Below are 23,762 nucleotides of genomic sequence, written 5' to 3'. Positions count from 1 at the left end.
GCCCTGGGTTGTTCCCATTCATACACAGGTGACCTTGGGGAGAGTGCTTGACATTTCTGGCATGGAGTACACCTTGCGACCCAGACCTCTATGTTTGTCCATGCTGGGCCACCACACATAGTTCCATGCCAGTGCCTTCATCCCCTTGGTGCCCCTCATGTAGAGGCCTTAGTATATCCTCTCATATTGACAGAGGAGCTAGGACATGATCACCCCATAAAAGACACCCCTCTTGAATCACTATTTCAATTTGTCTTTTTGCAAAAGTTGGTCGGGCTTAAACAACTCTTGTGACCACCTCCTCCTCACCCAGCTCAAAATAGTACGGAGTTTTCAGCGTCTTTTTTTGTTTCAGCTGCAATGCCTGCCACTGTGATTAGCCCTGGCCCTGCAATGTTGATTAAAAGTATCGGGACACCCAGAATGGGGTCATCCACCAAGTCTGGCAAGGGGCAGCGGCTCAACCATTGGAGTTATCCATGGCCCTGCCCGCACAGTATTTCAGTGTATATGAGGAGGCAGTAAGTAATAAATACCATCTCAGCATTCTCGGGGGCAGAGCATCTGGCATTGGCTTGTTCCTCACTAGGAGCCCTAAGAAGGGCTGATGGTCAGTGACCAGCTCAAAATGCTTTCCGTACCGATACTTGTGAATACATTTTACTCCGGCAACAGCAGCAAAGGCTTCCCAATCAATTTGACCATAATTTCTCTCAGCGCCCAAAAGAGTCTTGGAGAAATGGGGACTTCCTGGCCATCTGGCAGTCTGTGGCTCAATACAGCTCCCACCCCAAAAGTTGATGCATTGCACACCAACACCTCTGGCAGAGTCTCACTAAATTGGATCAGGAAACCAGGGAAAGCTTTTTGACAGCACTTGTGTAGAGGCCTCATAACATTAGCTTTTTTTTCAGTAACATGCTGTAAAAATTAAGTAGCCCTAGAAATGCTTGAAATGCTTAGTGGGCATCAGAGCCTCTCTAATGGCCCTGAGCTTGTCCTTGGGGGAGTGCAGGCCAGAACCATCAATCCGGTACCCCAAGAATTCTACTTCTGAGACTCCTATCTGGCTATTGCTTGCCTTAGCTTGCAGTCCTGCAACTCGGAATTGTGCGAGCACTTCTCGCAGTCTTTCCCTTAATTGGTTAATATCTTTGGCAGTGATGAGTACATCATCAAAATAGGGCACTATATCAGGTACTTTGTTTAAAATCTGCTCCATTATTCCTTGAAAAATTCCTGGGGCTACACTAATACCAAATTGGAGCTTGTTACATTTAAAGGCCCCACAGTAGGTAACTATCATTTGGGCCTCCGCAGTCTCGCAATCAGTAGTAAGTTGCTGATACACCTGTGCAAGGTCCAGTTTTGCAAAGATGGCACCCGGGCCTATTGTGTGTAATAATTGTTGGACTACAAGTATGCACTTTGCTGCAGGGCCTTTTTCAATGTGCATTTATAGCTAGCACATATGTGCACAGATCCATCGCTCTTTAGTATTGGTACTATGGGGGTTTCCCATTTTGCACGATCAACTGGTTCTAAGATTCTTTGCTCTATTAGCACATCTAACTCCTTGTCTATAAATGGCTTTAATGCAAAGGGAACCCTGCAGGGGCTTTATCTTATTGGTTGGGGGTCTAAAAGAAATAGGGGTGCTCACATATGTGCCCAGCGCTGGGTCGAATGCATCCTGGAATTCCCGCAGCAGGTCCTCGCAGCCCTCCAAAATGGTCACATTTATTGTCTTCTCATTTTTGATCACTTTCATGCATGAGGTCCTGAACCAGTCTCGGCCCAACCAGGGATGTGGTCGTGGGCAATGGTCAGTGGCAGGCTAGCTTCTTGGTCATTGTATTGCATGAGAACCTTTTTGGTTCCCAAAACTGGAATTTGGTTGCCTTGACAATCTGCAATTCTCACAGACTGCATCCTTAGTTGACTTGGGGTGAGGTTAGGCATGGCTCTCTTGGCAGTTTCCCAGGACACGATCGTGATTGACAACTTGATATCTATTTGCATATTACAGGGAGAGCCCTCCACAGCTACAGTAATGCAGATTGGTGGATTGTTCTCACTTCTCACCTGGTTTACTCTGACATAGTTTACCCCAGGTTGTGGGGCATATTCACTGGCCTGCCGGTTTTGGCCTTTGTCATAAAGCTGTGGGTCCTGGGTTAGTCATCTTGTGGGGTTCCCAGGAATAGTAATTTTGGCCAGTGCCTCTTTGGGGAAATCAGGGTGACTTGCCAGATGGCCAAGTTTTCCACAGCCATTATTTGTAGTTTAAATATACACTTCAGACTTCTTATGATTCTAAAATATTGAGCTTTTATAGATCCAGTTCTAAAAAGTAACCCTGGCACTAGGGAAAACAGAATCAGTCCGAATGAAACATATTTCAAATTAGTGGAACAATGGAAATAAAATCACAATTAGCCTTAGAAATCTCCCTTTATTCTTCCCAGCAGGTAGGTAAGTGGCTGCTATTGGGGGACAGAGGGAGCAAGGGATTGTGAAACTGTCTGGAAAATTGTCATGAAATATTGAAAATGAAGAGCATGTAGTAGCAGCTAGTAGCGCTGAAGCAGTCTCAACATCCCCAAATTTCTTCATGTCCTGGCATGACTTCTCAATTTTGGGCACTTTTTGCAAGTTAGCTCATTTGAGGTACCTTAATTCAAAAATTGTTATCCCATGATGTATCATTTCAATTACATAAAGGTCATGACATGAATTTTTTAAAATAAATTTTATGAAACAATTTTATCTTTAAAAACAACATAAAAAACAACCACAAATACAGAAAAAACATATATGCCATTTAGGATCATTTTACAGCTTTCCATATCGGCATACATACCATATTTTTCAGAGTATAAGACTCATCAGAATATAAGATGCAGCTTAGTTTTTGGGTAGGAAAATAGGGAAAAGAATCGGCTAAGGCTATCCTCCTTAGCCAGCACATTATTTTATCCCCTGGTTAGTGCTTTAAAAAACTTTATTCAAAGAGAGTAACAGTAAAACAGCTTGAAAACCAGTAAGAGCTGGGAACATCATTAGCACCTGAAAAGAAACATTTGGAGCAAGTAGAGCAATGGAAAAAACTCTGCAAAGACTTAGAGCTTAAAAAGCATTCTTTGCAGAGAGTAACAATGAAAGAGCTTGCACGCGGGTAAGAGCTGGGAACATTGTAAGCACCTGGTTAGGGCTGGAAAGAAACATTTGGAGCAAGTTAGACCAATGGGAAAAAACCCTGGAAAGTCTTAGGGCTTGGAAAACATTCTTCGCAGAGAGTAACAATGAAAGAGCTTGCAAGACAGTAAGAGCTGGTAACATCATTAGCACCTGAAAAGAAACTTATTTGGAGCAAGTTAGAGCAATGAAAAAAAAACCTGCAAAGACTTAGGGCTTGGAAAACATTCTTCACAGAGAGAAACAATGAAAGAGCATGCAAGGGAAGATCGTTAACAGCTAGTTATGGCTGAAAAAAGCTACATTCAGAGTATAAGACACATCCTCTTTTAGGGAGGAAAAGAGTGCATCTTATACTCTGAAAAATGACCCAAAATGACTGGAAACCAGAAGAGCAACTGGTGATGGTGCACATGCCCACAGAGAAGGCTCTGCGTGTCCCAGATTTGCCATCACAGCTATAGTATCTTAACAATTCTAAAGATACCAATTATTCATATCTACAGCTTATATACATTTATATTTACATCTATTTTCAAGCTAACTATACATTTTATTCAATACTTCATAAGAGTCGGAATCATCTCTCCCTTTTAACTCCATGGTCATTTTGTCCATTTGAGTGCATTCAAGTATCACTGAGGGTATGTTACTTCGTTTACAGTTTTGTACGAAAATAATTCTAGCTGCAGTGAGTATCCATAATATAATAAATTGAAGTTTCTTTCTCATTTTTTAGTCCAGTATTCCTAATAAGAACAATTCCTGTTTTAAATCTTATTTTTTGCTCTGTGATTTTTTCCAGTCATCTCTGCATTTTGCACCAGAGTCATTCCGTGTCAAGTGGACCTTACCATTCCAGATTTTGATGAAATTTGGCACATAGTTTCTTTATGGTATAAAACTATGCTGTGCAAAATTTTAGTTCAAAAGACTAAAAATTGGGAATTCTGGGAGACCTCAAGTAAAGGGTTGCAAAATGCTGACTCAGCATTTTGCAACCCTTTACTTGACAAGGAATGACTCTGGTGCAAAATGAAGAGGTGACTGGAAGAAATCACAGTATAGTCTCCTGATGGGACCCCATTGTCATAATTAGGGGGTCAGTCTCATGTGTGGCTGGTTTTCCCCCAGCCATCAACCCATACAACTGAGTAAAAGAGATGGGGTCTTTCATGGCCCATTTTCTCCGCTATCTCTGAGCACATAAGATTCCTGGTGCATCCCAAATCCAAAAGAACTGACATATTACCTCTTGTCCCCCCCCCGTTGGGTCCCGCAGTGTGAGGGGGATGTATAAAGATCTGGGGGGGGGGACTTACCGAAACAGCCTGCTCAGGCTCAATGTCTTCGATGAGCAGGCAGACTGCAGGACCCAGCTACTCCCCTTTTGGGGGGCAACCTCTACAGTCTCCTTTCCTTGCCGTCATGCATCTGGGGGTTTTGCGGTGTGGTGCTCCATTTTCTTGCCGCCAGTAGGGTTTACCCTCGACACAGGTTTTGCAAGGCACTCCGCTGCCTGATGGCCCTCTTTCCCGCATCGGAAACAGGCTGTTGGTCTAGGCTTCTCCAGCCCCAATCTGCCACTTTTCCTTGGGCCTCGTTCTACCCCTGGAGTGGAACTTTTCAAGGTCGATCTCCACCTCCTCTGCCAGCTGGAACCATCGACTGAGGTCTTTAGGAAATGCTCTCACTTTGCAGTGTTGATAGATTTCATCAGTTAGGCCATCCATGTAGTAATCCATGAGGATCTCCATTGGGTACGTGCTCACGTAAGACATCAATTCCCAAAACTCTTGGGTATATTCACCCACCGATCTCCCGCCTTGCTTCAGGTTTTTTATTTTGTTTCTAGCCTTCCTCTCCGCTAAGGGGTCTTTGAAACACACTCTAAGGGCTGTCATAAGTTCATCAAAATTCCTCAGGGAGGGGTCTCTCTGTTCATGCAGCAAACCATCCAATCAGCTACTTTTCCCTCAATGACTCAGGTCACCACTCTCTCCCGGGCCAGGTCATTGGGAAAATCCCCTTTGTAATCTTCCATATATTGGTAAACTTGTGCTAAGAAATGTCTTAAGGCCCTGGGCAAGCCATCATACTTCCAGGCTAGGTGAGGGCGTCTGGCACTCGCCGCCTGCGAGATCCCCCTCCTGCCCGTTAGGCCTGCACTGGAGGGGGGGCTGGGTTGCTGCACTCCCTTTCCTGAAGGGCCTTCTGGGAGCTCGTCTTATTTATTTATTATTATTTATTATTTAGATTTGTATGCCGCCCCTCTCCGCGGACTCGGGGCGGCTCACAACAAGGCATAAACAAATTGTAACAAATCTAAATAAATTTAAATATTTAAAAAAGTTTAAAAAGAACCCCAATATACTAACAAGCACACACACAAACATACCATACATAAATTGTACATGTCTTCTCCCTCATCCTCACTTTTTGAGCCAGCTAAGACTCGACGGTTCTTTTTCTCCACTATTTGTAGGACCTCTTTGATGCTGTCACTAGCTCTGCTAAGAGTAGCCCCTCCTGGCTCACCTCTTCCCATTCTTTCTTTTGTTTCTTATGGCAGGCATAGTTCCCTCTAAGCTGAGCAGTGAGCAATCGCTCACTTAAAAATCATCATCAACTCAGAGTTTTCCAAACCTGCCCAGAAGCCAAGAGGGAAAGAGTGAGAGGGAAGGAGAGAGAGAGGAAGAGAGGAAGAGAGAGAAACAGATAGAAAAAAGAGAGGAAGGAAAAGAGAAAGAAAAAGAATGGGAGTGAGGAAGAGAGAAAGAAAATCAAAATCTAGTTTGAAACTAGCTCAACTATTTAAGTGGCATTTTGATATTGATAGAGTTTCCCTATTATGAGCTCACTGTTATAGACACACAGTGCAGTATTTTATTTTGAAATTCTCTGAGGCAAAACAGGGTGGGTTTTTTGTTTATTTGTTTGTTTGTTTGTTTATTTATTTATTTCTGTGCCGCCCAGTCCCGAAGGGACTGCCGCTCAGACACTATACTTTTCCGCGCCCCCCCCCCCAAAAAAAAATATTAGAGGGAACACTGAGTGACATTTGCATTAGAAAAGAAGGGTTCATCTTCAGAAGTGCGACTTACTCCGACAACCTGGGTGCACTCCGCGGCTGCTTGGCCTGAAGCTGGTCGGCTCCACGCTGTCTCCAGTCTTCCTCTTTTTGAAGTGGGGGAGGGGAAGGGCTCACCAAGCCAGTATCTTTTTCTGACTGCTCCTCTCCGCTCCCCTGTTAGGACTTTCTGCTCAGTCCCCTCGGTAGAAAAATAAATCTCCGGTATATTCACTGCAGTCTTTGCTTAATGTCAGCTGCTTCAATCGGACTTTAAGAAAAATAAAACTCGGACTTCCGGTTGTGGTGTAGCGCTGTTGCTGTGTGTTTCCCGGTTCTCCGGGTTACATCTGGCCTTTCGTGTTGAACGATAGCCCTATTGGGCGACCACGGACCCGTAGAGCCCAAGGTCTTTGAGGGGAAGTTCTTGCGCACCCGGGGGTGCTCGGCGGACCCCCCGGGAAGCGGGGTATCCCCCAGATCGTCGACCGAAGAGATCGGCTTTTTCCTACTGATCCGGAAGCGCCGCGCTCTGCTTTACTTTGGAAGCCGCGGAAACGACAAATACTTTTGGGGTTGCTATTGCTTGCTGCAGAAGGATTCAGGACGGTTTTTTGGAATTTGTGGCTTATGAGTGGAATTTCCCTTTGCGAAGATCATCATCCCGACTCATTTTGAGTCTGAGGTTCCTCAGGAGGCGGCGACTTCGATCTGTCATCTGCATTTACATCTGGCGATGGTGGCGGTGATGACTCTGCGGAAATTACTTGAGGGTTTATAGAGAGATATTTCCACTTAGCCTGTTCGTGATCCCAACTCGCCCCAGCTTTATTGACTTCACTTTGAAACTTGCAAGGGAGAAGGTTAAAGTAACATGTTTGAAGGTAGGAGAAAGTTTCAACCCCCCAAAAAATACAACCTCTATTTGTCTTTGAGATAACATCCTGACTATTTGGAAAGGAGTAAAGCAGTTGAGAACTGAAAGACCATCCGGAAGACCCTAATCCCATCTACCCCATTTACCATTTATCCTCATTCTCCATACCCTTCCCCCCTTTTTTGCCAATTTTCCTCCCCCCCCCTTTTTTTTACCCCTTATTAAATAAATAAATAAAATCTATCTTTTTGCTCTTTTTTTCTTTTGTTTCTCTCTTCAATTTTATATTTGTGGATTAATTTTCTCTCCAATTTTATACTTGTGGATTCATATTTTTTTCTCACCTCTTTTTGGACATTTTTGGACATTTGGACATTAAAACCTTTGAAGAATCTGCTAACTTCCTTACTCTTTCTCTTCTTCATCTTGGAACCTTGCAGCACCTGCAATTTCCATTTCACCAAGACTAAAGTTTGATTCCACCTCCTTGACTTTATACCTGCTTACTAAAGACTTACCAGAACTGAAATCACTGGAAATTAATATTACTCACCCCACCTGACATTCTGAATCAACGATCTATAGAAATACTGTCCTAACCTCTACTGACTTTTGGGATTAATGAATTGAACTGTACTTTCGATTTTTGAATTTCTGATTCTTGGTTCCTTTTTACTTTAATATATTATTAATACCAATACCAATATACAAACATAGAATTACTACTGATTAAAATATTGTAAAAAACATGTATATTTAACTGTGCAACACCTAAGATACTCTGATATTTACACCCTAATTACTGATTTATTTAACTAGCCTATATTGTGATTTGACAGATTTATTCTATATTAACTTTAGATTCTAGACCTTATTACTAACTATCTTTAATTAATCTCAAATAAGACCTAGACCTATTTAACTGATCTATAAACTGCAATATATAGCAATTTAATGTGCCAGGATTTAATAGATTTAATTGATTAATTGATTACTTGATTGATTGCTTTTCCTTTATATTGAATTATTGAATTATTGAATTATTATTTTCTCTTATATTGAATTATTATAGAAGATAACTCTATTTGGACTATATTTACCATACTAAACTAACTATCAATTCTTTGACTGTTTGAAACCTTAATATAAGTCTTTTTTCCTCTCCTCCTAAGTGTAACAAACTTTGATATTCCCCTAATAATATTATTTCATTAACTTCATTCTTAAAGCTCTAATATATATACTATAACTTTCTATTCTACCTCAACTACCCTAAATCAATTACTTTTTTATTACACCATATACATACTCTACCATTTATACATTTTATATAACTATCATTACGACTTTTGCCTAATACAAAAATGTCTACTTCAAACCAACCAACTTTAATGAAATCATGGAAGAAAAATTCTAATCAACCAGCAACTCCAACCTCAACCCAACAACGCCCTCCAGAACTCTCAGACAAAACATCTCTTCAACAGTCATCACAGGTGACCCCAACTATAACACTAAACTCCTTATTTGAGATGATGATTAAGATGCAAGACTCATTAGACACTAACTTTGAATCCTTAAAAGGAACGATGGGAGAAATGAAGGAGGACATTAGGAAAATTCAGGACCATGCGGGTCACCTTGACGAACGTACGACCAACCTGGAAGATCAAATGGAAGTTGTCCACGAAACTGTCACGAAAAATACAGAAAGAATAACCACCATTGAAGACCTAACTAATAGGATGGATACCAGATTTCAATTCTCAGAAGCTAGGGCAGAACACATTAATAAATCTCTGGAAGAATCCCTCATAAATTTGGAACTTGAAAAATCAGCCTTCTTCTTACGCTTTCAAAATATAACTGAAACCGACCAACAAGACCTCCCCGCTACAATGGCAACAATAATAGTAAAAATTACTGGCAAAGCTGCCGAAGAAATTCTTACGCAACTGGACGAGGTCTATCGACTCTCCACCTCATATGCCAGAAGAAATAGACTCCCCAGAGAGGTGCATGTATGCTTCCTTAAAAGGAGAACGAGGGATGAAATCTACAACGCCTCCAAAGATAATCCAGTCACACATCAAGGCCGAGACATCGTAGTTCTTCGCCAAATCCCAAGACGGGTGAGGGAGAAGCGCAAACCATATCAAACATTAGCAACCAAGCTAAATAAAGAAGGCATACAATTCAGGTGGCTCATACCAGAAGGAATGACAATCACACTTCTGGACAAAAAATACAAAATTTCTTCACACGAGGACGCCAGAGATTTCTATGCCCACATTTTGAAAACGGACCAAACTACTCTGAAAGAACTTGATACCAGAGATACTCTTCCAACCGAAGAAAGCACTTCTGATGACAACCTTCCAGACAAGGACAAAGAATCCCAAAACCAGGATGGCGAATCAACCAGACAAGGAGCAATCACCCGGGCAAGAACAGAAGCAAGAAGAGAAAAACCCAAGGAAGTCACACCTCAACAATAAACAAACTAAAATTACATTATTCTCAACCAATATAAACGGTTTGAATTCACATAAAAAGAGACAAAAAATATTCCACAAACTATCTGAACATAACCCTAACCCTATATGTTAGAAAAACCTTCTCTCCCAAATTAATATACACTGACAACAATGGCCAACTATTAATTGTTCAAATAAAATTACAAAACAAGAAAACAATAACTATAATAACAATATATGCACCATCCGTTAAGCAATCTACTTACTTTAAGAACTTGCATAAAAAAATATTAGAATTAGATCTGAGTAATTTTGTAATAATTGGAGATTTCAACGCAATATTAGATATAAACAAAGATTACAAAGGCAACTCTAAGCATCGTACCCGCAATACTATCCCTTCAACCTTCAAACAAACAATCTATGAATTTGCCTTAAAAGACATTTGGAGATACTTTTACCCAGAAACTACACAATACACTTTTTTTCCTCCTCCCCACAAAACCTGTTCACGTATTGACATGGCTTGGTCCAACATAGAAATCATAAATCAAATTATTGACATTCAAATACTTAATACAACTTGGGCAGACCATAATCCCTTACTATTGACAATAAGAGACATTACTCACAATACTCTTCATAGATGGTCGATGTATTCACCAGTTATTAATCAAAAACAATTTCAACACAAAATACAAAACGATATTCCTCCATTTATTAAAATCAACTTCAATGGTGAGATACCTAATGAAATAGCGTGGGACGCCACCAAAGCCTATATACGCGGCATTTACATCTCTTATACCGCAAACAAGAATAAAGAAAAACATGCTCAACTGCACAAATTAAATATATCTCTTCAACACGCCGAAAAAGCACTCCACAACGACCCTAAAAACAATATAATTCTACTTGAAACAAAAACGATCAAACACGAAATAAATTTAATAAAACAACAACACATAGCCCAAAAAATTAAAATTGCAAAACAAACATACTTTGAATTTGCCAACAAACCAGGCCGCTGGCTATCACTTAAACTAGCCCATCAAAAATTAGATAGAAATATAGATGCCTTAGCCGACTCCTCCGGACATTTAAAAACAACTAACTCTGACAAAAAACAAGTTATCCAAGATTTTTACCAACAACTTTATAAAGCTTCAAATCTGGATGCTGATTTACTATTGAATTACCTACAAACAAATGAACAAAAAACACTGATAACAGATGATCAAAGAACACTCCTAAATAAGTCAATCTCCATCTCAGAAATTGAAGCTGCAATAAACAAAAAAAAAAAACAATAAAACCCCAGGGCCAGATGGAATCCCATCCGAATTCTACAAATATCACCTTGAAACAATGGCACCTATACTTTTAGATATTTATAACAACGCACTCTCGTATGCAAAATTACCTATGTCCTGGTCCGAAGCCTACATAACTCTTATCCCCAAAGACACCCAAAATAGACATCTTCTGGAGAATTATAGACCAATAGCACTACTCAATACCGACTATAAAATATTCACATCGATAATTGCGGACAGGCTAAAAAACATACTAAACAAAATTATCCACCCAGATCAAAACGGATTCTTACCATCAAGAAATATTTCCACAAACACAAGAATGATACTGAATACTATCGAATATTACGACAAAAACTATGATAAAACAATTGCACTAATATTTATGGATCTAAAAAAAGCTTTCGATAGTCTTCAGTGGCATTATCTCATAAATCAAATTGAACACATGAATTTCGGCTCCAAATTTCTTAACTTAATTAAAACCATTTACACTACCCAATCGGCTAAAATCCTTTTCAATAATGACATTACAGATACAATTTCTATAACAAAAGGCGTGCGCCAAGGATGCCCTTTGGCCCCACTCATTTTTATTCTGGCTATAGAAACATTCCTGAAAACCATAAGAAACAATACACAAATTCAGGGCATCATGATTAAAAAAGAACATTACAAATTACAGGCCTTTGCGGACGACATTGTATTTATCTTACAAGACCCCATACAAACAGCACTCACTTTATTCGGCGAAATACACAAATTTGGTGAAATATCCGGTCTGCAAATTAATAAGAATAAAACCCAAATTTTGACAAAAAATATGATACCAAAAGATGTACTTTCCTTGGAAGAATTAATTAAAATTAAAACTACTAAAAAAATTAAATATTTAGGAATATGGATGGCCTCAAATTATTCCACGATTAAAAAAGATAATTATGAACAACTTCTTAAAGAAACACAACAAGATTTCAATAGATGGTCGAAACTAAACCTATCCCTTATGGGGAAAATATTTGCTATAAAATCGAATATTCTTCCAAGGTTTCTCTATCTATTTCAAGTTGCCCCAATAAATTTGAACAAATCTTTCTTTAACTCTCTACATAAACAAATAAAGAAATTCATTTGGACAAAGAAAAAGGCCAGAATAAAACTGAAAAACCTTCAAGATCATAGATCTAAGGGCGGACTTGGACTCCCTGATTTCTTCATTTATTATCAAGCCACAATACTAACAATGATAAAAGACTGGATCACTCTCAAAAATACAAGACTCCTAACTCTAGAAGGTTTCGATCTTCTTGCTGGGTGGCACGCTTTCCTAACAATGGACTACCACAAAATACCTAAATACTTTAAAAATCATTATTTACGTAAAACGTTAATAACAATTTGGTTCACGATTAAGAAAAATTACTATATTTCAATACCCAAATGGACATCTCCCAATGAATTACTAATTTTTCCTAATCTTTTCTCCCACACCAAAATTTTGAGATACCAACAATTACTTGATAAATCAGATGCTCTCATATCCAAACAACAATTGAACGATCAAGGAACAAACATAGACTGGTTAACATATTTACAAATTAAATTAAAATACGAACAACACAAAAAACAATTTGGATTCCAAAATGATAATGTGATAGATACAATTCTTTTCGCCCCCCCCCCCCAAATGATCTCTAAATTATATAATTACTTACTAACACAAGAAAACTGTGAAGAACAAGTGAAAGGCTGTATGATAGCCTGGGCTCAAAATTTTGGGTACACGATCAACTTAATCGAATGGGAGAAAACATGGACACTAAACTACAAAATGACAACAGCAATGTCTTATAAAGAGAATCAAATAAAAATGTTTTATCGATGGCATTTGGCCCCAGCAAGAATATCCAAAATGTTCCCCAACTTTTCACCCACCTGCTGGAAATGTAAAATAAAACCGGGAACATATTACCACACATGGTGGACATGCCCACTTGCGGAAAAATACTGGACAACCATCCAAAACTTAATTGACCAAGTCATGTCAATTAAATTGCCACTTAAACCCGAGCTTTACCTTCTAGGTATATTTAGACAAAACCTCACTAAACCACAAAAATATCTTATCCTACAAATTATAACAGCAGCTAGAATATCGTACGCCCTCTTTTGGAAACGAGACCAATTACCTTCTTTATTTGTAATAATCACAAAAATCATAGAATGTGCTGAAATGTCAAAAACAGCAATGGAAACACAAAATAAAAAAGATTCAGAATATTATGAAATATGGGAAAATTGGTACAAATGGGTTTCTCAAAAAAAATACCAAAATTATCTATTGTAAAACCACTATTTTATCAAACTATTAACTATATCTTACCTCCGAACGCTCAAATCATTTTAAAACCAATTAAAAAATTGAGTGCCAAAAACCAATTAATTTGCAATAAAATTTACCATATCTCTTTTTATCTGTCTTTCAACCAACTCAATACACATTAAAACACTAACAACTTTCACCAACACATATAACACATACAACATATTTACCATACTATTCATATACTCCTCACACTACTTCCAGACACAAGTCGTCCCTGAAAACGTCTGCGCTAAGCACAGATCTTTCTTTTCCTTTTTTTCTCTTTTCTATTCTTTCTTTTCTTTCATCTATCCTCTTCCCGTATCTCTTCTTATTCCTTTAACTTAGAAATATTTTTACTAACTTGTTATTACTTAATACATGTTAAAAGAAATACAACATTTACTACTATAACCTTAGGGAAATTTTCACTCTCTTTATTTACTGCTTACTCACTGTTTATTTATAAGGTTTAAGAAATATAACATCTCCACTAAAAAGTTTGATGTTTATGTTTACTTACAACGTTTAAGAAATATAGTATCTCTTCCAAGAAATATATGTACTAAAATTTATATCTTACAATGTATAACTATACGCCCTATCCTAATTGCCTGACTTTGTACCCCTTTCTTTTTTCCCCCTCCATCCTTCCCATTTTCCTTTTTCCCCTTTCCTTCCCTTTTTTCCCCTTTCTCATTATATTTATAAATAAAGTATATTTTTTTTAAAAAAGAAAAATAAAACTCAGAGTCCATTTTGAACTTCAAAAGTGAATTTTATTAAATCAGTACTGAAAGCAACAAGAGCAAAGCAAAGACTGAAGAAAAAGACACAACAATAGCTCATATCAAAAAATCCCACTTGCCCCCCATTGTCTGTCTTTGTCAGGTGGATACATCTTTACCACCATGTCACACTTTTGGAATGCATCTTCTAATTGTCTTTTTCTGGTCACCTGCTTTCCAGGAAAGCAAAAGTTATCCTGGCCTTTGCTAGGAAAACAAAACTTATCAGGGCCTCCAGAATCTTCCCATCCCAAATCCCATATCCCACCCCCCATTTCTCATGGCAACTGAAGTGTGTACAGAGTTGAAACATAGTGAGGGTGACAAAAGGTACCCCTCCCTCAAAGAAGCATTGATAACCTCCTGGACCCAGCTCCGTGTCACCTCCCTGCTGTCCAAAACTATCCAGGAGGGACATGGGACATAAACAGGTGGTGGAGCTCACAGCTCCCATGGCCTTGTCTACTTCATCAGGCATTGCCAGATGAAGTGCCATACAACAGGACAACTCCTTCCATACAATAGGACTATGATGAGCCCCTGTCACCTTGAGTCACATTCCAATTCCAATCGGAGTCAAGGTCCATCCAGATCTGAGCAATTTTATCTGCGATGAACTCATTGAATTCCTCAGCACTGCCCTGTAAGGGTTCTTCCACTCCCTCCCTCCTCCCTCCTCGAGGGAGCGAGTCATCCTGAACAGAGTGGCTAGGCGAGATTCCGCTGATGCAATCAAGGTGGAATGATACATGCATCTTGTCACCTTGAGTGCCACTTGATAAGTCTTAAAGTAAGAATTTAGAAGTGTTTGTTCAGATCCAGATTTACTTTCTCTCCAATGCTTCTCTAAACGTCTCTTCTGGCACTTCATCATCGTCATCATCGTCATCATCATCATCATTAAAAATAAAAATTTATTTGATTTATATGCCGCCCCTCTCCAAAAACTCGGGGCGGCTCACAACAATAACAACAATGTAACAAATCTAATACATTAAAATAAATCTAAAACCCATTATTTAAAAACCATACAACACACTCATACCATACATAAATAATATAACCCAGGGACTCAGCTTCCCCATGCCTGATGACATAGGTGGGTCTTTAATAGCTTACAAGAGGCAAGGAGGGTGGAGGCAGTTCTAATCTCTTGGGGGAGTTGGTTCATCCCGCTGAATTCCTTCGTAAACCAAGGAGATCTCTTGGGTCTGCTGCCATAGAGAGTCACAAAGGTGCAATCTGGTCTAGAGCCCTTGCCATGTCTGTATTCCAGGCCATTACCAGGGACTCCACTGAATTGTGTATAAGCAAATCCGATAATACCCCAAGTGCCCTTTGAAAGCTTTCTGGGTCCATCAGACGCCTGGGGTGGAACCACCTAAAATTGTCATAATCCTGTTAGAATTCCTCACCATGTTATTCCTCTCAGAACCATTTCCCAGTATATCCTAGCATTTTATTACTTACTTTCTTTCTTGCTTGCTTGCTTACCTACCTACCTACCTACCTACCTACTTATTATATTTCAATGCCCCTCTTCTCCTGAGACTAAGGGCGGCTCACGAGTAAATACAAAACATGTAAGAAATTCTAAAACCTCAATATATTTAAAAACCAATCATCCACATTCATCCTATCATTCGTTCATGGGGTGGGATAGATGTTAAAATTTCAATGGCCCCAAGCCTGCTGGCTGAGATGTGTTTTTAAAATTTAAGGCCTTATGGTAGACTGGGAGGGCTAGGGCTGCCACAGAGAAGTATCTTCCCCTAGGCCCTGCCAGACGGCATTGCCTGGTTAATGGGACCTGGAGAAGGCCAACTCTGTGGACCTGAGAAATTTTGTCTTTCTGCCCTTAATGGATATTCTATAGACAGAAGTAGTGGAAGAATTTCGAATGAAACACAATTTCTAAGCCCTACTCATTAAATCCAAAAATAAACCAAGATATTCATTCATTCATTCATTCATTCATTCATTCATTCATTTGATTCATTTATTTCATTGGATTTGTATGCCACCCCTCTCCGAGGATTCATGCCTTATAATCTTTTACTTGAGTATGTACTGTGTACTAAATCATATATTTTATTAAAAATATTACAATGAAGTAAATATAGTTGAATATAGTTCATTTTCTTTAACAGTTATAGATTAGGTTTTTAATACAATTGTAAATATCAGTTTTCCTGAGTTCATAATATATTTTTTTAAACAGGATGTTTAACTTGAATCTTTTTACAGATAATTTAAAATTATCTCTTAAATTTCAGTGCCATGTAACTCCAAACCAAGTATGGCAGATTACAATATAATAAATAATAAAAACATAATACAAAACAAAATAAGATTGGATTACTATGTATAAAATCACGGACAAAAATATATCCCACAATATCCATCTTAATCCAAAGCCTTGGGGAACAATCAGTTATTCATGTCCTTATGGAAAAGTATATAACGTGGGAGCCGTACAGATTTTTTTGAATGGAGGGGTCTTGTTCCAGAAGGTATGACATTGCTTCACCTCTTTTACCCAAGATTTTTCAAGGAAATTTAATTAACAAGTAAAATCCTTGGGAATATTTATATATTTCTCATTCAAGAAATGTTACTAGTAGATACAAAAACTTAAAAGAGTTTGAACATTAGCATTCATTCCATATGGGGGAAGGGTGTTTTTGTTTTTTTCTTCCTACTGCTAAACACTATTTTTAATGGAATTGGGCTGCTACAGCCATAGTGTATTCACAATGCTATATTCCTTGAGCATGCAACTGACGATTTCTTTCTAATCTCTTGCAGAAATACATGGCGAGGGTTGTTTAAACTATGGCCCAGTTCTATTATAAGAGAAGCATCAATGCCCCTTACAGAGATCGCATCCCTCTTCGTATCGTACGAGCTGAATCTGAACTCTCCCCTGCTGAGAAAGCCTATTTGAATGCTGTAGAAAAAGGAGATTATGCCAGTGTGAAGCAAGTCTTGGAAGAAGCAGAAATTTATTTCAAGATCAATATTAATTGCATTGATCCTCTTGGAAGAACAGCTCTTCTCATTGCAATAGAAAATGAAAACTTGGAGTTCATAGAGTTGCTCTTGAGCTTTAATGTCTATGTTGGAGATGCTCTACTACATGCCATAAGGAAAGAGGTGGTTGGTGCAGTTGAGCTACTACTCAATCACAAGAAGCCCAGCGGGGAAAAACAGGTATCTGGTTTTTGAGTGAGGATTCCAGTTTATGAGTGAGCATTCATTTCTGTCAACTATTCCAAAGAAATAGATCAAGTGTATTTGAATCAATAGGCTTGAGAGCGACAGTAACTCATGAAGGTTGATAATGTGGAGTATTTAAATGAAAGATTCAGTACTATTTTACTATGCTGCTGCTTTGTCTTGATAATTATTTCATTGATCATAACCCCCAATGTGGCTAAATAAATAATCAGATTACAGAGAGAAGCATGAAAAGAAAGAAAGATTATGTACCCATTTTTTACTTAAATCCTTAAATCTTTCCCATTAAAAATAATGAATAAGATTATTTGTCAGAACCAACGCACAGAGTATGAGGAGTAAACAGGGTGAATTAGAAATTCAAGTAAATGAGGGAAGATATTATATAGTTGCCATCAGCATTCCCTGTAAGCTGCACGCGTGCGCGCGCGCCCCAAAATACCCCCCCACGCACCCTTTTCCATGGGTGCACGCTCCCCATCCCCCTGCCAGCCCGCGGGGGGCAGCAAGAGCAGGGAAGTGCCGGCAGTAGAAGGGAAGGAAGCCGCGGCCGCCCCTGCCTCCCCATGGTGCCTCTGGCCCCCTCGCGCCGCTGGCCTCTCGGCCCTGCCCCTGCCCGCCTGATCTGCCCCCTCTCCTCTGCCGCCTCCTGCCTTGGGGCGTGACTTCTTCTGCGGCGGCTGCGGCTTCTCGGGACGAAAGCGCTCCCAGCCAGGGGGCTGCGAGAGAGGTCTTTCTCTGTGTGCTTCGGGAATGCCTGCCCCGCCCCTCTCGCAGCCCCTCGCTGGGGGTGCTTTCGTCCCAGACTTCCAGCAAGGGGGCTGCAGTAGAGGCAGGGCAGGTGTTCCCGAAGCGCTCAGAGAAAGCGCTCTCGCAGTCCCTCACTGTCGGTGCCTCCGTTCCGGAGCTCCACCTCACAGTTGATCACCCTGCCGCCGCCCCACGGCTACTGCCCAATGTCGCTGCTGAGAGAAAGGGGGGAAGAGAGAGATAGCAAGAGAGAGAAGAGAAAGAAAGCAATAGATAGAGAGAAAGAAAACAAGAGAGAAAGAGAGAGAGAGATGAAAGGGGGTGAGAGAGAGATAGCAAGAGAGAGAAGAGAAAAAAAGCAAGAGAGATAGAAAGAGTGAGAGAGAAAGAAAGCAAAAGAGAGAAAGAAAACGAGAGAGAGAAAGAGAGAGAGAGAGAGAGAGCAAGAGGTGGAGAGAGAAAGAGAGAGAAATGACTCTTGATTTAAAGCATATGGTAAAAAGCACCCAAATAATAACAGAGAAAAAAAACCCCAGCCGTTTGTGTGTGTGTGTGTGTGTGTGTGTGTGTGTGTGTGAACTCTTGAACCATTTCCAATAGCTCACCTGTTATTGGAAATGGTTCAAGAGTTCACACACACACACACACAAGGGGGGAGGAGATAGGAATGGAAAAATAGGAGAAGATAGTAATAAAATAGATTTTTGTTTTGTTTTATTATTAATTTCTTTTAATAAAGAAGGGAATTTTTTTCTTATTTATTTATTTATTTATTCTTCTATGCCGCCCAGTCCCAAAGGGACTGTCGCTCAGACACTATACTTTTCCGCCCACACCGGAAAAAAAATTAGAGGGAAACTTGGTGGGATGAAGCTGACAATAGGCCACCCAACCAAACAGAGGAAGTAAATGATTTTTTTGCTAGTCAGCTAACTAAGGTATGTAAGGAAGCACATCACAATAATAATTGTTTTTTTAAATTATTTATTCCTTTTTTTTTAATGCCACCCTTCACCTTAGACTCAGGGCGGCTTACAACATAGCATTTTTTAACAGAGCCAGCATATTGCCCCCACAATCCAGGTCCTCATTTCACCCATCTCGGAAGGATGAAAGGCTGAGTCAACCTTGAGCCGGTGATGAGATTTGAACCGCTGACCTACAAACCTACAGTTAGCTTTAGTGGCCTCCAGTGCTGCACTTTACCTGCTGCGCCACCTCGGCTCTAATTACCCTGACGTCAAATGGGAGACATATTCTGCACCAAGTGGAAGATCCAACAGGTTCTTAACAACTTTGTTACCCAAAAAGTAGAGAAGGGAACAAGGGGGTCAACCATATTGGACTTAATTCTCACTAACAGAGATGAAATGATAAAAGGTGTTGAAGCTACAGGAACCTTGGCAGCAAGTGATCGTGCTATATTGGAATTCAACATTATGTTGAACAAAGTCAAACTAGAGTCTTGGACTTGAAGAGAGCTAATTTCAATAAACTTAGAAAGAACTTTGGAAAGATTCCATGCATTAGAATCCTCAAGGAGAAAACAACTCAAGAACCTGGGAAATTTTGAAAAGTGAGATTATAAAACCCCAGACTATATCAATGAAGAAGAAAAATAATAGGTCACAAAAGAAACTAGCATGGCTGCATAAAGAACTCTTCGACAAATTGAAAGACATAAAAGGACAAATATAAAAAGTGGAAAGAAGGGGAAATAATTAAGTCAGAATACCAGCAAATAGTCTGAACCTGTAAAGATGAAATGAGGAAAGCTAATGCTCACAATGAACAAAGGCTTGCAACAAGAGTAAAAAGTAACAAAAAAAGCTTCTTCCAAAATATTAAAAATAAGAAAAAAAGTCAAGGAAACAATTGGTCCATTCAAGGGAGAAAGTGGCAAGAAGGTGACAAGCAGCAGGGAGAAAGCAGAGCTACTCAACACAGCATCTGTCTTTACACAAAGGGAAAAACAGTCCAACCTATCAAAAACAAAAAACCTATTAGGAACACAAGGTAAAATAGGGAAAAATGGTAAAGAAACACCTGTCTACACTAGATGAATTCAAATCACCAGAACCAGATGGATTAGATAGAATAGATAGAATTCTTTATTAGCCAAGTGTGATTGGACACACAAGGAATTTGTCTTGGTGCATATGCTCTCAGTGTACATAAAAGAAATGGATACATTTGTCAAGAATCATGTGATACAACACTTAATGATTGTCATAGGGGTCACCTCAATGTTCTCAAGGAACTGGCAGATGAGAGCTCAGAACCACTGAACTATATCTTTCAAAGATCCTGGAGCACCAGGGAACTGCCAGAGGACTGGAGAAGAGCTGATATACTTCCCATCTTCAAGGGAAAAAAACAGATCCAGGAAACTACAGACCTATCAGCCTGACCTCAATACCAAGGAAGATTTTGGAAAAGATAATCAAGCAACAAATCATAAAATACCTAGAAACAAAGAAAGTAATAACCAAAAGCCAACATGGGTTTGTCAAAAACAGATCATGCCAAACTAATCTTATAGCATTCTTTGACAAAGTGACAAAATTAGTGGACCAGGGGAATGGTTTACTTGGACTTCAATAAGGTTTTTGACAAAGTAGACCATAACCTACCATTAGGATGGATATATGTTTATCCCAGGCATGTTTAAATTCAGTTACTGTGGATTTATATACCACGTCTGCTGGAAGTTTGTTCCAAGGATCTACTACTCTTTCAGTAAAATAACATTTTCTCATGTTGCTTTTGATCTTTCCCCCAACTAACTTCATATTGTGTCCCCTTGTTCTTGTGTTCACTTTCCTATTAAAAACACTTCCCTCCTGGACCTTATTTAACCCTTTAACATATTGAAACAACCTTACATGGAAAAAGACCCAAATAGAGAAGAGGAGGAGAAATTGCCATCCTCCAATCAGTTTGAATTTACATAGGCTGAGGAAAGAGCAACTGCCAGGGGGCTGTGAGTTTGAATAAGAAAAGGAGGAGAAAGGAGGGAAATTGCCATCCTCCAATCAGTTTGAATTTACAGAGGCTGGGGAAAGAGCAATTGCCAAAGGACTGTGAGTTTGAATAAGTAGAGGAGGAAAAGGGAGGGAAATTGCCATCCTCCAATCAGTTTATATTTACAGAGGCTGAGGAAAGAGCAACTGCCAGATTGCTGTGAGTTTGAATAAGTAGAGGAGGAGAAAGGAGGGAAATTGCCATCCTCCAATCAATTTATATTTACAGAGGCTGAGGAAAGAGCAACTGCCAGGGGGCTGTGAGTTTAAATAAGAAAAGGAGGAGAAAGGAGGGAAATTGCCATCCCCCAATCAGTTTGAATTTACAGAGGCTGGGGAAAGAGCAACTGCCAAAGGACTGTGAGTTTGAATAAGTAGAGGAGGAGATAGCGGCCCGTGCACCTAATGGACCGCAAATATTATAACTGAACCCCCACCCAACCAGGATACAGCTCTCCCATCACACTCAAACACTCATCTTGCAAAATACCTACAAACACCCTACAAAAGAACCTAACAAACTACAAGCACAACTTCCTTCATTCTACTCTCCCACACCCACCTTGCAACTAACCACACACATGGAAGACAAAATAACCACACACCCAGAAGAAGTACCAACCACACACATAGAAGACAGACCCACCACACAGAAGACTGAGGAAGGAACTGACTCCATGGTGATTTGCAGATTGTATTCCATGTACACACTTTTGCCTTCAAACCTAAACTTTACATGCAACAAATGTAAATTAATCTAACTACTTGAGGAAAAAATAGAAAACCTAGAGAAAAACCTAAAAACTCTGAAACTCAAACATCAAAATGAGAAAGACCAACAAACACCTAGCAGAACCAACATCTCAGAGGAGCAAAACAGAATCAACCCCCCAGAGAATGAAAATGGCTGGACACATGTCACCCAGAGAAGGAAATACAAACCAAATACAAAACCACTATCAATTCCAACCCACTCCCTCCCAACTCCACTGATCACAAGCAACAAACACCTAGGACTCCTAACAGAAGAGAATGCACAGATAATTGAGATTACGCGTGCATCACAGACTTTTCTAGATGCACTCATGCGAGCTCCAATGTGATAAATTGAACAAAGGGCAAAGTCTCCCTCAAAACATCATACATTTTTCTTGAAAATAAGCAGAGGCATAGAGCATTTATAGAAGTTCAAAGAGAATCTAAGATTTGCGGTTTTAAGGGAAGACAGATCTTCTTTCACTGTCAAGAAGTGAGTACAATAAATCTTAATAAAATGGCTGAAGGGGCTGACCCTAGCCTTGGGAAAATTGAAACAAAACTGGATCAATTGCTTCAGATTGTTACTGGTTTTGAACAAATATTTGTGCGAGTGGAAACTGTTGGGAAATATTTCCTTAGATATTAAAACAGTTAAAAAAGGAGCAGATGAGTCAGCTGAAAAAATTCAGAATTTAGAGCAACAAGTTAAAAGTCAGGATGAGATTTGTAAGCAATTGAATTATAGACCTGCCAATTTGGAAGATCGTCAAAGGAGAAGAAATTTACGTCTGCGTAGTTTTAGACCAGATTTTGCTCCAGGCTTGAAATTAGCTGAAGCAATTCTTGGTTGGATGAAAGGGCAGGGCGCCCAAGTTGTTTTTGATGACATAGTGCGTGTTCATTGGGGCGTTTCACATAGAAACTAGGAGAGGCAAAGAGACATTGCCATGGCCTTGGCCAGTGAGAAGAAAGCTGATATTATCTATAAGTATTTGAAAAGTTGTGCCAGCTTTAATCAAGATGGAAACAAGATAAGAGTTCTTAGAGATCTCTCCTGGGAAACTTTGAGAGCGAGAGCTGCTTTACGCCCAATTTCAAGCCGTCTATATCAAAGTGGAAAAAAGTTTACCTGGGATTTTCCAGCTGCCATTTTGGTCGTCCAGGAAAATAAGATGTTTAGAGCACAATCATTGGAGGAGGGAAAGGCACTATTGAACCAACTGGGTATTGAGTTTGGAGAAAGCAGAGCACAAGGAGCAGAAGGAGGGGGGAGCAGAGCAGTTGGAAAGCCACAAGGAACAGAAGAAGGAGAAGATTATTTCAGCGGTCGCTGTACCCCAGACGAGGAGGAAAGGCAAAGGGAGGAGCAGCTGAAGGAGTTGATGGGGCAGGTGGAGGCCATTAGAAGGGAGCAGAGAAGAACAAGAGCCTAGCATGAGAAGAAAGTGAAGAAATGAAGAGTTGAAATTGATTCTGCTGTCTCCCCTTGGAGATGTTTGGGGGAGAAGGGAAAAAAGGTAAAAGAAGTAAAAACAGTAAAAGAAGGTATTATTCAAATGGATAAGGGAGGGTGGGAGGGGAATTTTTTCTCTAATTATATTAAAAAGTGGTTGCAAGTGGAGCTCAGCAGCGTGGGAACGTAATCAGTAGAAATGCCTCATGACTGGACAAGGGTTTTTCTTGTCCTCCCCCTTCTTGGTGGGGGGAGCATGGGGGGAGGCACTTTGGGGGGTGACTTGGGGTGAGCAAGGGGAAAATAACTAAACCAAGAGCAAAACAAGAGGGAGAAAGGGTTGTTCTCGTGTATTATGAATGAGTGTACTATAATGCTTTTAAATGTGAATGGTTTGGGATCAGATTTGAAACATTACATGATATTGAGGATGGATAAGCAAAACA

General features: G+C 39.7%; 1 protein-coding gene across 2 annotated transcripts in view; it reads left to right on the top strand.

Annotated features, from left to right (window-relative positions):
- TRPC4 (transient receptor potential cation channel subfamily C member 4) overlaps positions 1-23,762 on the top strand; it is a 282,463-nt gene that overhangs the window by 2,287 nt on the left and 256,414 nt on the right. For both annotated transcript variants that reach the window (XM_070741813.1, XM_070741812.1), the window contains exon 2: positions 16,900-17,304. In XM_070741813.1, coding sequence (XP_070597914.1) covers positions 16,927-17,304 — 378 coding nt within the window. In that variant the 5' untranslated portion in view covers positions 16,900-16,926. The remainder of the gene's footprint in view (positions 1-16,899; positions 17,305-23,762) is intronic.

The sequence above is a fragment of the Erythrolamprus reginae genome, chromosome 2 (assembly GCF_031021105.1).
Source record: "Erythrolamprus reginae isolate rEryReg1 chromosome 2, rEryReg1.hap1, whole genome shotgun sequence".
Classification (NCBI taxonomy): domain Eukaryota; kingdom Metazoa; phylum Chordata; class Lepidosauria; order Squamata; family Dipsadidae; genus Erythrolamprus; species Erythrolamprus reginae.
This window is presented reverse-complemented; position numbering and strand designations above follow the sequence as displayed.